At 38.8% G+C, this 16,965-nt stretch overlaps 1 protein-coding gene across 2 annotated transcripts in view; it reads right to left on the bottom strand.

Moving 5' to 3' along the window:
• LOC137394561 (L-seryl-tRNA(Sec) kinase-like) overlaps positions 1-16,965 on the bottom strand; it is a 100,859-nt gene that overhangs the window by 70,486 nt on the left and 13,408 nt on the right. Inside the window, exon 2 of one of the 2 annotated variants that reach the window (XM_068081287.1) lies at positions 7,928-8,022. The exons of the other annotated variant lie outside the window; for it this stretch is intronic. Coding sequence (XP_067937388.1) covers positions 7,928-8,022 — 95 coding nt within the window. The remainder of the gene's footprint in view (positions 1-7,927; positions 8,023-16,965) is intronic. 2 annotated transcript variants of the gene reach the window in all.

The raw sequence follows: 16,965 nt of genomic DNA, 5'->3' as shown, positions 1-16,965 counted from the left end.
GTTTACCAAAGGCCAAAGTATTAGTTTACCTAACATCAATAAACATTTGCTGACTTTTTGACAAGATATAGCTTTAAAACGATGCCAATAAATAAAATTACAAATTTAATGTTGCTATATTTGAGATGAGAATTGCGTTATTGTACACCAGAGAGAGTAGCACGTATGTACATGTACAACTCATGCAGAAACAAAACTCTTATATGTATGGAGTTGTCATCTTCTTGCCCATTTATCAATAATTTTGTCCATTTTTCATAATTTCAGATCAGAAAGCTCATTAGAAGCTATGGACACTATTAATTCGGGCCCATCTGCAAGGCTGCAAGTTTGTGACACAGAAAGCATAGGGCATGTAGAGCTTCCATCTACTTCTTCAACATCAATGAGCCACATCAGCGATACTGATTCATGTGTCAGTACACTGCCATCAAACAAAAAAGCAAAGAAAGACCAAGTCGAAGCAAAGTTTGAGACTGAATTTCTTGCTAGGTAAGTAAACCTATGATGCAGTAGGACACATGCGTACTTGCAGCATATTTATAAAATATTACCCTGTATAATTATAGCGTGCAGCGTGTACATGCAGCTCTGTGGAATTACAAGTGGGACCAGTTATAAACCCAAAAGTCACTGTAGTGGACGATGACTGTGGTCGTTTTGGAAAGGAGGTAGCTGAACAATGCAGAGCCACCAAATATGAATTTGAAGGCAACTTGTAATGAAAGAGATAAGAGAAATCTTGTTTAAAGGTCGATTCCGCTCACGCGTTGGCTTACACAAAGCACCATAACACAACAACGCCAGAATACCATATTTACACAGTTGCAGCCAACACAGAGCATAAGCAGTGTTTACCAAGATCTTTTAAATAATTGAATAATGTAGATTTTATGTTCAAAGATTATGTTCAACATTTGTCATGTATACTTGGATACAACTTCACGAAATTCTTTCATTAATATAGTCCAAGCACCTTCAGTAGATCTTTCCGTTGGATGCACCCAGTATTTTCTTCTTTTCACTTTTTTATCCTTTTCATATCAACATAGCCAAATGCAATAGCAGCTAGCTCTTCCATACTTGCAGTTCCCACCAGCAAATGGTGGTATTCAGCAAAACAAAGTCTCATCTGTGATTTACTAAGGTCTAGTATCCTATAGTATCTAAGTCATAAATTTGCTCTGAGTGACGCGAATGATATCGCACCAAGTGCGCTTTGAGGTGACATTCGTTTGACGCCTCAGCCGCTACAGCTTCGCTTAATTCGCTTTTAGTGTGCTCATAGCTTTAGAGTGATACCTCATGATGAGAAACCATGATGTGATTCACATACCTCATGATGTGAAACCATGATGTGATTCACATACCTCATGATGTGAAACCAATCATAGCTTGGTATGTTGATGATTTGGTTAATGACAGCAACAATCAAAAATGAGTGCTGCCAAAGAATCCTTAGCAGTCGGGAGTAGGTCTGTAGCACGTGCTAGGTATTAATGTTGTGTCAGATAAAGATGCTATATGTCTCAACCAAACATATCTTAAAGAGGTTTGAGATGAATGCATCAGCAGTGGTAAATTTTAGACTAGTTAAGAATGATTGGAGTAAACCAGTGGTTCAAACCGTGAACCAATCCATGATGAGCAGCTTGTATTTAGCTGTCATAATCGATACCAAAATATCATATGCAGGGAGAGCACTTTCCAAGTTTACTAGCTGCCAGACAGAGCAACATCTTACAGCGACTAGTGGGTATTTGGTTACTTGAGCGGTATAAGGAACTTCACACTTAGGTACTCCAGACTGAGACCTAGAGAATAAAAATAAAATGATGCTAGCTGGGGGGGGGTAATGAGACTGGGCATTCAACCAGTGAAGTTGTATTATATTGTGCAGTTTGTCCCACAGTTTGGCTAACCATGTGCCAGTCGACTGTTGCCTTATTGACTGCTGAATCGGAATATATTAGAAAACAACTCAAAAGTATCTGTCAAACCCACTTTTGCATACTTTAGTACGCAATTGGAGTTATTAAAAACATTTTTAAAAATCAACCAATCTTGACCCATTTGACTATGCAGCTTAGTATTTTATTTGGTCTACCCCTACTGCAATGTTCAGATGGCAGCCGAGTAAAAGTCAAGGAGTGTCAAGCACACAAAGTCTGTTTGAAAGTGCCAGAAAACTTCGTGCCTTTTAAATTCTACCAAGTTTTATAGAGTTATTGAAGGAGTTCTAAAATAGTGTATGTTAAATTTTAATTTGTTTCTCATCTTAGAATATCAACCTGTCCCATAGTTTGTTCCAAACCAGTGAAAAATTGTGTAAAATTCTAAACTGCCTAAAACACAATGTAAAGAATTTTTGCTAGAAGAATACATAAGTTCTGAAAAGGTTTATTAATGGTCTTGTGGTTGGCAGCCTATGTGCTAATGCCTTCATTATCAGGCAAGCTCGGCCTTATGAATTGGTTTCCACGGAAATTCTGTATCCTTAGATGTCAACTACTCCAACGAATGGTGTAAACAATAATAAAATGTGATAAAAGATATTCAGCTTATCACACAACCCTCCAATATAACTCAGTTATTGACTCACTACTCAGCTGCCAAGATATGCGATGTCGGCAGCAAATGCAATAGTACATGAACCAAATTATTAATGCTAGATAGTCAGTAGACACAATAGAAACATTTATTATTGCCCAATAACAGAACTGGAGAGGTTTTATATGAACTGAAGCATTGTGTATGAAATCAAATGGTACGCTGTTATATTACTCAATCATTGTATTTCATTTCAAACCTGGCTTTGATCATTACATTCCACTCATTTTGGTACTTTGGCACTCAATTCATGTACTTTTAGAAGCTTTAATCAGTTTTATATTTTATGTCATTTTTGTGTTATCTTTCAGGTTTCACGTTACAATTCGCCAGTAGCAATAAAACAGTCAAATTTTAGAACCAGTGATCCTTGACTCTCTCGCAACGCAGCGCTAAAACATGAGTAGCAATTCCTCTACACACAAAATCAGTTTTAAAACAGTGAAACCTCTGCTATTCCAAGACAAAAGAAGTTATGTGGCTTAGACAACTGTTTCAGATTTAGAATACCAATACAATCAACAATACTCCAACAGCAAGTACATCAAACAATAAAAACAGATAAAACATCAATGAAGTACGAAACGAAGTACCATCATGTCTCAGAAGGGTAGCAGAGAGAGCTGTAGCATCAGCCTATTATCAAACAGAGATTATGTTGGCAGAGTGGCTGACAAAGTCATTACTTTATAAGCTTGGCATAGCATGCGGTGCATGAGCTGTCTTGAGTGCCTAAATTTGAAATTAATAATTGAGTAATTATTGTATGCGTAAACACTTGACAACAGGACAGATGATTTGTGTAATGAGTGCGAGAAGGAAAATCAAACTTTGGATCTCAGTCGTTTAGTTTTAACAATTCTTTGGTGCCCTCATGTCCTAAATTAAGTGCTTGTTTCTTAAGCTTGACTGGCATTACAATTCTGTTATCTCTAAGTACCATGCCCTAAACTTCACTTAATTCTATTTGAACAGACTGGTAGCCAATATTGCACCAACTTCAAATCATTCTCGCGAATGGCTTTACACACCGATTGGATTTCTGCGCAAAAATTAGATTTAGCTACGATAGCTTTCCAAAACAGCCTTAGGTACTGACTCATGGGTTACATGTCCTATGTAATTTTCAGCTACATTAGGTGCTCCAGCCTGCAATGGATGCCTATTAAAAAGCCTAGACAGTGGGTCAGCAATGTTTGTAGAGCCTGGCTCATATTTTACTATGAACTTGAAAATTTGTAGCCTGAGAGCCCATCTTTCTATTTTGGGTACGGACTTGGATGTCGGTCGGTTAAATATAAACTCTAGTGCTTTATGGTCAGAAACCAAACTAAACTTGGTACCTAGTAAATATATCTGAAAGTGCTCACAACCCCAAACCAAATCTAGAGCCTCCCTTTTAGTCTGGCTGTACCTACGCTTTATTTCACTGAGGCTTCGATGACCGTACGCAACAACATTTTGAGCACCCTATGAACCTTGCAACAGAACACAGCCTACTGCATACAGGCTTGCATCTGCAACTACTGTTAGTTCGACAATAGGATCAAAATGTACGAGTGTCTGGGTATCAGACATTGCTAGTTTAAATTTTCTCCAAAGCATCATTAGCTACTATGAGATTCGCCCAATAATTGCCCACCCCTTCAACGCGCTCAACGATGTCGTTAGCCAGCAGCTCGTCTAGCTTTTCTTTTACTTTACCTATCAAACCAAATGGCAATCTACGCACTAGTTGGGCGACTGGTTCTATATTTATATTTACATGAAGTCTGACTTTAACCTTTTCAGTTCACCCAGACCCTTGAAACCATTAAGGATGATGTCATCCTACCTATGATGTCATCATCAGTGACCGCAGAATTAAAAACATCACTGCTGACAGAAAACAAACCCAACTGCACAGCAGTGTTATAGCTCATTAGGCATTTGGCTTGATCAGTAAAAACAAATATTGTGGTCATCACCTCAGACTTTCCATGTGAAATACTGGCATCAAATCTGCCTAGAAAATCTAATTTTGAGCTATTGCTGAATGCAAACAATTCTTTATCAGCTTGTGTCAGCTTCACCTTATGCTTGATTTGATTGTAAGCCGAAATGTCTATAATATTGTCACAAGCACCAGTGTCGATAATGAATAAAACTGTCTCATCCTCGATTAGCACCTTTGCATCATGGCATCTTGTGTCCGCTAATCTGGTTCACAGTATACATTCCGTCTTCATCGTAGTTGCTGCTAGCTACATCAGCGTCATTGACGCTGTCTACTCATCGTCGCTGGGTCGGGAACTTACCAGATGTTTCTTTACAGAACTTAAATTTGACATGTCCTACTTCATGACCCATGTTACATGCCTTAGTTCTAGCCGGACATTGCTGACTACTGGCAATATGGCCAAACAAGAACATCTGTAGCATAATGTATCTTGCTGTGGTTTTCTACCCCTCACAGGCTTCTCTTTACCATTGGGTTTGGAGTTCTCCTTGTAGCGCTGTCTCACTTGCTGCACCTGGTTACTCGTTGATAAGATAACTTCAAATTTCTCATTTGATTCCACTTGTGTAGCAACCTCTAGCACTGACCTCAACTTCTGCTGTTCATCCATCGGCATTACAGCAATCTTGTCTCAAATTGGCTTGCTATTGGCTCCAATTCTGAATTGTTCCAGCAGGTTTTTCTCTAACCGATCACCGAACTGACAGTTCCTAGCTCCATGCTTGAGCTTCACCATGAAATCGTCGACAGACTCCTGTCCAGACCTTTTTAGCTCTTTAAACTTGGCACGTTTTATTTATTTTACGTTTACCATTTTATTATGTGTGCCCCCCATGATGATGCTGTAAGACCTCCACCAATGCTTGGTATTTCAATGCTCATGGCGTCTTAAGGAAAACAAGGTCCATTAATGTCTTAAATTTTGATTCAGGTAGCCCAGCTCTAAGTATATGTACATATCTTCCGCTGTTTTCTTAAACAAGAAGTAGCTCTCCAGTCTGTCCAAGAAAGACTATCTTCCCTTCAACTACTGTAGGTTGACTCAGATTCTGAGCTGCCATTGTTATCTCGTCGCCAAATGTTATACTCATGTTATAGGTATTAATTACTATATTTGCAGAGAGCTTAGTATGTTGGCCTGGTGGTAGGAATAATTATATTTTATCCAACCCAGAGCAGCATTCATATATCGATGGTGGTATAACAGGAAGTATTTATAAATAGTAAGGTGACATCATGGAGTAGTAAACAACGAATCATTTGCATAGGAAACATATACTGACAAGATAAATAAACAGCACAAAATGATTCAGTGTTATTGACAACACTTGAAATAGGCCAATTTGTCACAGAGTAGATTACTTCAAAAACAAATAAGGAAATGAATCATAAAGAAAAAACTTTGACAATTCAAGGAGAGCCAAAGACAAAATAAAACAGCTTCCTAAAGACGACCAGCAAGTCTGAATTCAAATAAACGTAAATATTTGTAAAAAAAAAGTAAAATGCTGAAACACCACAGTTGTTGGGCCTATAAACAAGGCGATCCCAAATCCGAGCTGACCCTGAAAAGTTACAACATTCTTACTCTTAGCTTTTTCCTGTGACGTAACTCTTAGTAACATTGTGGCTGGTTTTTTAAACTACTGGAACTCTACTTTCCAACAAAAATGCATTCGCGAATTATGATTTATTATTCACATATATACACAATTGCCTTGCTCTTTTAGTCGAGTAAAGATTGCAATCTTTACTGATCTTTACTTTTATCCATCTTTTATGGAATTGTTTATTAAAATATATATAGATATCAATAAATCATACACATAAGTAATATATCCAGATATCAATAGATCATACACAAGAGCTTCCTGTGTTGCAACATCTGGCTACATAATGAATTTTAGCATGGATATTGCAGAAACACCAAAAAATTATTAGGAGTTACCTGAACACATGCTTGAGAGACTCTGTAGAATATGCTAACTAAAAGAACAAAAACGCAACCTGGAAAAAGTAAAAAAAATGTAAGCGAAACCAAATATTGTTTTTTGTATTATTAAACCATATTACTTCCTGCGATTGGCTATCATATCAAAAAACTAGTCAGTAAAATGAACTTTTAAAACAACATTTTCACAGCCAATAACATTTTTGCCGCAATGTCTGGCAGTTCATGTGTACAAAAAACCATCAAACAAAGATATACAGTGGTGTGCATAAACTTGGAATCACCAGTTAAATCTTCAAATATGTATGTTTATATGCTGTTGTCTAAGAAATTCTTTGGAGTTAAGTGCCTCAACCCCATCAATATATATATAATTTGAAAGGGAAAATTCTGATGAACAAGATGATGCCAAATATTCGAAAATATTCTCAGATTTTTATCGCTGGGGGTGGATCTACCTAAAGGCAGACTTATTGCAGGCTAAGAATGTTGTTAGTGAAAATTGATAAAATAGGATACAAACAAACTCTTTTATACAAATTGGTGGCCCTGAAAAGGGCCGTTGGGTTATTGTTGGTCTTCAGAAGGACTGGTAAGGTGTCTTGAGCTGAGCATTAGTATTTTATTGGCCAGCTCTTGTTCTTGATCACCATCTGACACCGTCGAGGCATGCTGTTTACCAACTTTCTGAGCTCTTCAGGAGTGATGATGTGATGCCAAGCATGAATAATCTTCTCTATGAGCTCCCGTTTTGTCTTTGGTTCATCTTTGCTGACTATCACACCAATACGCTGCCAAAGATTTTCAATGGGATTCAGGTCAGGGCTTTGTGCTGGCCAGTCTATTACCCTCACATTACTTCTGGTCATCCACTCCTTGACTCTCTTGGCATGGTGGCAGGGTGCATTGTCATCCTGGTAGTACCAGGGTTGGTCGTTGCTGGTGAACAGACTCCGAGCACTTGGAAGCATGACATCTTCTATGGTCTTGATGTATTTGTCTCCATTCATCATGCCTTCACAAATGGAGAGTCTTCCCACACCAAAAGCTGTCATGCAACCCCATACCATGACTCCAGTAGGGTACTTGATGGTTGGTAGCGTACAAGCCGGGCTGTACTCCTCTCCAGGTTGTCTCCTCACATAACAATTTCCATTGTTTGAAAGCACATCTTCTGCTGATCCGATTGATATATAATATCTGGCATGGCATCATAATTGGCCGGAAAATAGAAAGCAAATGGAAGATCCATTCGATATAGAGTGAACAAAACAATGTGATTCCAAGTTTATGCACACCACTGTACTATGTCCCCAAAAGAAAACTAGTGGATACACGAAATTTAATAAGAAATATATTTATCAAACCTCATTTGCGCTAATCACTGTTGTGTATTCATCAGTAGTAAGATGCTGGAGATCATCAAATGATATCAATATACACTTGGTAGGTCTGTCAGAACCTATTGAAAACAATAGATAAAGTTTTCTTCATTTTCATTGTTGGTTCATCAGAGGAGAAAAAGATGGAAAAGAACTTGAAGAATTAGTTTTACTAATTTTTATGAAGCAAAATTGAAAGGCATGATTCAGAACTGCTGAACTGTATCTGAAAAAGGTTACATGCACGCATCACATGCATGTTACGCACTTTCAACAACGACTTATTACCCACCGGTTTCATTTGTATACTCAGTGAACCCAATTCTTGCTCCACTAATAAATTGGCTTGTTGCCAACGCGCGAATCGGTTTAGCTTAGACAAGTTTTGGTTTGGGCAGCATTGCCTGGTTTGTGATTGGATGGGGAGATCTGTTCAAATTGGGTTGACCAGTCCTGTGTTATTTAGCAGTGTTTGTTGAAAACAATAGATAAAGTTTTTTTCATTTTCATTGTTGGTTCATCAGAGGAAAAAAACATGGAAAAGGACTTGAAGAATTAGTTTTACTAATTTTTATGCAGCAAAATTGAAAGGCAAGATTCAGAACTGCTGGACTGTATTGACAATGAATACGATCAAGAAGAGCCATAGCAAAACTAGAATAGACAAGAGAAGACAAGTCCTGCGATTGTCCTGTTCATGCTAAACTATCATTTAAACACTATTACTATTGATTATTATTGCGTGGCAACTAAAAACAAGTATACAACCTGTAGACGATTCTTGCTAATGAGAGAACAAAATGTAGACTACTCGCCATCAAATAAGCCCCATTGTATATACCAGTCAACGCAACTCTGTGCAACTATGTATTTACACAGTGAACAAAAGATATAAAAGTGGTGCTGGTGGTATAAAGTATGGATCTGTCTAGCCGAGCTTTGCTTTACGGTGTAGTGGGACACATCAACAGTCACCCTGCCGCATTGAGAAACTATCTATACAAACATAAAGCTTCTTCAGGTGGTGTTTTCAGTGTTGACAGCTTGTCCCTTTACACTCAACAGCACCACTGCAACCACTGGATCGAGTCTAGAATCCAAATGCACTAAATGCAGGAAAATGTTATCAGAAATTTGAACACAAATAGACCTGTGTGACCTTCATTAGATTTCGTTACAGAGAAAAATGTGAGACTGGAGTGTCCCAAGTTTGGAAAATCCATGTAATACAACTACAAAAAACTTTCACAGACCCATAATAATGGCCATGTGTGATGCACAATACAAGTTCACCTAGGTTGATATAGGACATTACGGGAAAGACAATGATGCCAGGATCTTCAGCCAGATTGAGCTTTATGATATGCTAGATATGAACAGACTTTTTCTGACAGAAGCGGCACCAGTTGGTGGGGTGGACGTTCCGTATTGTGTATTGGGTGATGAAATATTTGCCTTAAAAACCTGGCTCATGAACCGTATGGTAGCCATGGTTTCACAACTGAGCAGCAGTTATTTAAATACTGCTCCCCTCGATCTTGCAACACAATTGAGAATGCTTTCGAGCCTCTATCCACAAGATGAAGAATGATTCATCGCCGTATCAAAGCTGACTTAACCTCAATTGAACTGATAATAAAAGCTACGACAAAGCAGGCACAAATATCTCCTCTCAACTGAGAACACAACACAGAACACACAAATGAGGGAATGCGGCGAGGAGATTAGCGGTCAATGGTTCAAAATGACGCCCTACCTGCTCTCCATGCTCCTACATGCATAGCCACCCGATGCTACAGCTATGATGCTAAAGAGCTAAGAGATCTCCTAGGTAGATACATAAATAATACAGAAAGTTCTGTAGACTGGCAGAAAACTCATGTAACCAGTTGCAGCCAGGTAGATGCAAACCTCAAATAGTAACATAACATCATATGTGGTTAGCCACATGATGACAGAATTCACATTTAAAGTAATCTAAGATTTTCCAATAACCTGCACTATTATGATTCATACAAAAATATCTTCAGTTGTCATTTATATTATATCATGACCGATAATTTTTTACATACATATTTACTGAATCAATTAATTCTGTTTATACTATGGTAAAAATTCTGCTTAAACTGTGGTGTATATATATATATACAACTAAACACCTGTTATTCCAGTAGTCAATGGGGCACTGGGCGCAATAACACCTGCCCATAAAATGTGGCTTGCCCAAATACCGACAGCAATCAACTCAGGTGAGTTGCAGAAAGGTCCGCTATTGGGAACAGCTAAGATCTTGAGGCGAGTGCTCAAACTACCAGGTCTCTACTAGGAGACTCGCGTTAGAGCAGAAATTACCACCCATACAGGTTAACCGGGATGAGGAAACAATTTATATATAAGTTATACTTGTACACATTCGTAAAAAGAGTGCTCAATGTTTTGAATAAAAACAGGGCTGATATAAAACTAATGTATGTGTACTAAAAACTACAAGTTTTGTTAAAACATTTTATTACTTAAAGTTTCGTGTGTTAGGCTTGCACTCTTCAGATAAAATGTTAAAAATAAATATTCCACTAGCAGTAATGTTATATAAAAGCTAAAAGCCAGAGTCTTAAGTAATACTCTTTCTTAGCAGGTAACTCTTAGAAGCCAACTCCAAAGTTGTAAATTTCTTGGATGTTACACTTAACCTGACAAATGGAGAATATAGACCATATATAAAGCCTTCAGATAAACCCATCTATGTACATGCAAGGTCAAACTACCCATCATGCATATTGAAGAACATACCTAGAACAATAAATCAGAGACTGTCAACACTCTCTTCCAGCAAGGACTGTTTCCAAAGAATAGCTCCCACATACCAACAAGCACTCCAACAAGGTGGGTACGACTACAAACTATCATATTTGCCAGAACCCGACCAGACCACCAATAACAAGCAAAAGCGAAGACGGAATATAATATGGTATAACCCGCCATATAGTATGAATGTTGCCTCCAACATAGGAAAGCAGTTCCTGAACATCATAAGAACAGAATTCCCGCTTGGCCATAAACTGCATAAACTATTTAATGCCAATACAATCAAACTAAGCTACAGGTGCATGTCCAATATTAAATTCCATATCAACGCTTACAATAAAGTTTCGTAATTACCTACCGTGGTGATGACAACTCCAGGACATGTAACTGTAGAAATAGAGCCAGCTGGCCTATGGAAGGCAAGTGCCTAACAGACAATGTCATATACCAAGCATCAGTCACCACCAACAACGGAACAGAAGAGACATACGTCAGCTTGACACAAAAATCTTTCAAGACTAGATATACCAACCATAAGGCTTCCTTCAACCATACATCAAAAAGGAATGCCACAGAGCTAAGTAAATATATATGGCAACTAAAGGATAGTGGACTAGACCACAACATCAAATGGTCAATCTTAAAAACTGCAAGATCTTATAGCCCTACCACTAAGAAATGCAAACTCTGTATATGGGAGAAGTATTACATAACATGCAAGCCTCAATTAGCCACCTTAAATAAGGGCAACGAAATGCTATCCAGTTGCCGTCATGCCAGTAAATACCTGCTAAGAAACAGTATTACTTAAGACTCTGGCTTTTATCTTTTATACAACTGCTAGTGGAATATTTATTTTTAACCTTTTATCTGAAGAGTGCAAGCCTAACGCACGAAACTTTAAGTAATAAAATGTTTTAACAAAACTTGTAGTTTTTTAGTACACATAGTTTTATATATATATATCTAGCTAGACATGGCCAAACCTAGTATGTGTGGACAGTGAGCCTTCGCATACCAAGGAATAAATAACCAGGGAATACTAGGTTGATTCACCAAAAGCCTCCAAATTGATGAATACTCATGGAAACCTCTGGATGCAGGATCAACATCAATTTTCGAGTCAAACAAAAAGTTAAACACAGGCTAGACGCATGTGAAAGTTTTGCGCTCATTTGCTAATGGGATTCACAGACTCATTTATTCACGTATGTGTTCCTTCGCAAATAAAATTTATTCACAAAGGATTCATTTACTTATTAAGGATTATTTTTTAAGGATTATATGTTAACTTCCTTCGTGAATAATACTTTAATAAGAACACCTCTTAAAAAAAAGAAAGTGAAATACCTGACAAGATCTTTACTGTTGATCAGCTGAGTTGTTCATGACTGAGATGAGTGTGGAAAGCATGAAAAGAGATGTTTCAGTGCTACAAACAACTTAGCACAAAGTACAAAGCAAAACAGATCTTAACCAACAACTGGTCAAGATCCGAAAGATGACAGTCCCTGGCTGAACACATAGATGTACATTTTCTGTAGCTTCTCAATGTCAATGGTCTTAATTTACTTTTGTTGCTTCTTGTACATGTTCATGTGCTCCTGAGCAGTTTGTTCATATAGAAGTAGCTGTATGGAAATACTAGCAAAACCAGAGTCCGAAAAAGAAGAGAGTATGAGCAATGTACACAGTTCATTTGATCAGCAAGAACATCTGGTACATTAACAAAAATCAGTCAGAAAGATACATTAACCAGCAGGGCAGAGAACCACCGAAAATGTTAGGGGCGACTACACTTGTACACCTCGGCCAACCTTTACAAGATATGACCAAAATAAAGGAATTCACTCTCGCCTTCGTACAGTACATTTACATGACGTACCCATCAATAATCCGGAAATTCATAACAATACTGTTATGGATTTCCGGATATAGCGAGTCTATGAAATTCAGTTTTGTAGCTTGCTGGCTGTGAACCCACAACCACTGGTTGGTTACTCTGTCCCCACAGTAGTCCGCTTTGGCAATAGGGCTAGCTTTTTTAAAAAAGTCTCGCAAAAAGTAATACCGATTTGTTTTTATTAGGATTGGGTGATATTTTTGAAGATTTCTTTATCTTAGCAGTCTATTAAACGTTTTCTTGTCGACAGGACAAGCGGATCTACTTTATCCTGTGACTTGTTATGTTTTATTTGTGCTACTCATTTCTGTACTATAATTTAACAGATACTTGGTGATTAAAAAACCTGCTATCTCATCAAGATGGTCATGCTAGCTTGTTGCCAGAGCACTTTGTACCAAGAGGCCACTTTTGTCTGTTTTCAGCCACACCAAAGACAGGTCCTCCAGAAGTTGTTGATCTCCTACAGCGATATTTTCTCTACTGGGGATAATGATATGGGGTTGACAAAAGTGCTATCTCACTCGATACCATAAAAATTGTCACAAAACCGATTAAACAGGCACCACATTGTTTAGAGACGGAGCTAGCCGAGCTTGGAGCTCACCTGTGGTCTTAGTCAAGAAGAAAGATGGCAGCTAGAGGTCCTGCTTGACTAACGCCGCTTGAATGCCATCACTGCGCAAGATGCACATTCGCTCCCGAGTATTGATGAGAGCCTTGAAGCACTTGCGCGTAGTCAGTTCTTTACTACAGTAGATTTGACGAGTGGGTACTGGCAGGTACCATTAGAGGAGGATGCAAGGGGTATGGCAGCATTTTGCACTCGTAATGGCTTGTGGAAGTGGAAAGTCCTGCCTTTCAGCTTGACCGGCGGCACCTGCCACTTTTCAACGATTGATGGAGCGAGTGCTACGTAGGTTACAATGGAAGTCATTGCTCCTCTACCTAGATGATATTATCGTCGCAGGAAACAGCTTTGATAATCATCAAAACCTGAAAAAAATATTAAACTGACTTTAAGCAGCTGGGCTGAAATCGTCCAAATGCCATCTCTTTCAAACCAGGGTTGAGTAATTGGGCCATGTTGTAAGCTGTGATGGTGTTGCAACAGGTCCTGATGAGACTGCTTAAGTAGCTAACTGGCCTGTCCCTCGGAATTTGTCAGAGCTACGAGCTTTTCTTGGGACTGTTGGCTACTATCGCCAGTACATACTAGTTTTTTTCCAGTAAAGCCTGACCTTTGAATGTACTCACATCAAAGCACGTCCAATTTAAGTGGACTACGGAGCGTCAAAATGCTTTCCAATCCTTGAAGCATTCTCTCATGGATTCGGCAATGTTAGGATACCCTGACCCTCTCCTCCCATACACTCTCAACACTGACGCATCCCTCCAAGGCTTAGGTGCGGTTCTGACTCAGGTGCAGAATGGTCAAGAAAGGGTTATAAGCTATTACAGTCGAAGTTTGTCTGCACCTGAACAGAACTATCGTGTGACGATAAGTGAGCTATTGGCTGTTGTGAAAGCTGTGACACCCTTTCGGCCTTACCAATATAGCAAAAAATTGAGAATTAGGACTGACCATGCTTCATTGCTTTGGCTTTGTAGGAGGAACACTCCTACTCAAATGGCAAAATGGCTAGAAATCTTAAGTGAGTTTAATTTTATCATAGAGTATCAGGCTGAAAGCAAACATAGAAATGTTGATGGACTTTCTAGTGGAACCTGTGACAACTGCAATTAGTGTGACAGAATCACACGCCTGAATAGAAGGCCTAGAATGGATTAACTAAATAGTGAAATTAAATAGCAACAGTGTTATGGGGAACTGGTAAATTTCAAAATCAATGGTGAACTGCTGTAAGCTTTCAATAAAAATCTGACTGGTAAACCTGACCGCATGTTATTTCTTTGCAGTTCTGTCCGGAATCGCAGCGATGAGGTAACATTAGTGTGTCCAGTTGACTCAACACCTGTTGACCGAAGACTAATTAACCAATCCGGGAACCATGGTCCTGACCTTTCACATTCTGCTGGAAATGGTGACTGTGCGTCTGTGAAGGATATTTTTTACCTGAGATGACTCCACAGAAATCATGCCTTTGTAGACTTATTATTTGTGGCTGCCAGTGGGTGGTCAAGCAAACCTTAGATTTTTGGGGTGTGGTGTGTCCACTTCCGATCGGTCAAGAAATATGACCAGATATAACACACACCAATAAAATTTAGAGAACACACTATGTCACAACACCGTACAACCAGATCAGCAACTTTTTGTTCTTTCTTTCTTAGTTTACTGTTTGCTTTCATGCAATCAACATAAGCAATAATTTGGTTTGGATCATAATTCATTACTTTATATTCTGTTTATTTTAACAATGTGCCTGAAACTGGAGGCAAAAGGTCAGTCAACTACATATGCATTATTCTATACACTTTTGAATATTGTTGTTACTATTTGCCTTCAACCATACATTCATTCTGTAAAGAAAACATCTGCTTCCTCCTGTGAGTCAGCAATGAACAAACAGCTGCCCATTTGATGAGTTTTAAAGTATCATAACGTAACATAAAAAAGATATGTGTCTATTGTGAAGTAAGATGTTGCTGTGATCTGGGGTTATGAGAGCGACCATTATGATTAGTACCGGTGAAGTGGCACCATTCTAGGGACCCAATGAAGTGTTTTAGGTCATTTAGGTAGCCGGCAGCAGCACCTATTCAGTCAGGCCAGATGAGAGCTAGCAGCAGTGGTAACCGCCACTGACTGCCCTTTATAAATGCTTTCAGTAACAGACAATAATTGTTACATCATTCATGTTTTAATATTGTGCTCATCATACCATGCAATTGCCTTTAATTCTATCAAGGTTAGCTTGTAGTTTTATTTTAGTATTGTTTATTACATACTTCACAGCAAATGCTGATGTTATATACATGTAGTAAAAAAGTTACACAACTAAAGCATCCCCAGTAGAAGCTTTTACTCTCTTCTTGTCAGCACAGTTGTCGCTTTTTGTAAATAAGTTTTAAGAGCTTTACAGCATCTACTCTGATGGAAAAAGAAAAGTTGTCTGAGGATGTAGCAATGATCTACAATGTTGCTCTAAATCAGCAAGCGCTTGAGCAATCGGTTGTTAATTTGGGTAGTCTGGAGTTGAAGAAACTTAACACGATGCTCTCTCTTAAGGGAACAAAGAAGAATGGTGTGTTGGTAGTTCGACTCATTTATCGCAATAGACTATGTGAAGCATAATGAGACATGGAAATTATGAGACAGCAGGTTATGTGGTCCACTAACACCCTTGCTCATGCAGGTGTTTGGAAAACTGCACCGGTTACGATTGCCATGGTACTGGCCGGGGTTTACTGCTGATGTAAGACGAGTAGTTAACAGTTGTGAAATTTGTCAAATTGCAAAAACGAGTGGACTCCATCTTTCCTCAAGCAATGGACCCCTTTGGGCCAGGGCAGTCTTGATAAAAAGTGGGCATCAACTTAGTTCGACCATTACCATTAACTGCTAGAGGAAATAAATAGAATCTGGTACTTAACGATTACATTACGCAATGGCAAGATGCATTACCCATACCAGATGCAACTGTTCTTGTGGTAGCAGAAGTTCGTTCTCGATAGCGAAGTGTTTTGTTATTTTGGGTTACCAGAAGGTCTTAATGCGAGGGTGATTTAATGACAGCACTGTGCGAGTTGTGGCATACCGCTAAAACTTGTACAATCCCATATAACCCGCAATCCAATGGAGTAGTTGAGCATGGTAACCGTACCTTGAGTGACTCCTAAGCACCATGTTGCTGAGCCATGCGTATGACCAAAGTAACTGGAATATCCTGTTTTCTCAGGTCATGAGAGCATTCCGGGCAACTGCTCGGGCAAGCACTGAGGAAACTGTAAATTTCATGATGCTCAGCCAAGAATGGATATTGCCAGACCTACTGCTTTATGGTACCCATTCTCAACAGCTATCAACAAGGACTGAATGTTTTAGAAATCAAAACTCACTTTGAGTCAGTCCACAGTTTTTACAGAGGCACCAGCAGCTGCCTATCGACATGTGAAGTCTAGCTTAAGCCTGGTGACCTTGTTTTGATACAAAGTAAATGTAGGAGAAAGGGGTTAAATCCTAAACTACAACCAAAAATTTAAGGGCCCTTCTCAGTCCAGGAGGCATTTGGGAATGGGACACGCCGGGTGAATCGACTCGGAACAGTTAATGCCTCTTGCTTGAAACCGCTTAGTCTGTGTCCACCTTAGCAAGATAGCCTACCCTACCTTCCCAAGAAGTTGCAGCAGA

The sequence above is a fragment of the Watersipora subatra genome, chromosome 4 (genome assembly GCF_963576615.1).
Source record: "Watersipora subatra chromosome 4, tzWatSuba1.1, whole genome shotgun sequence".
Classification (NCBI taxonomy): domain Eukaryota; kingdom Metazoa; phylum Bryozoa; class Gymnolaemata; order Cheilostomatida; family Watersiporidae; genus Watersipora; species Watersipora subatra.
Note: the sequence above shows the minus strand (reverse complement) of the source record. Positions and strands in the feature narration are given on the sequence as shown.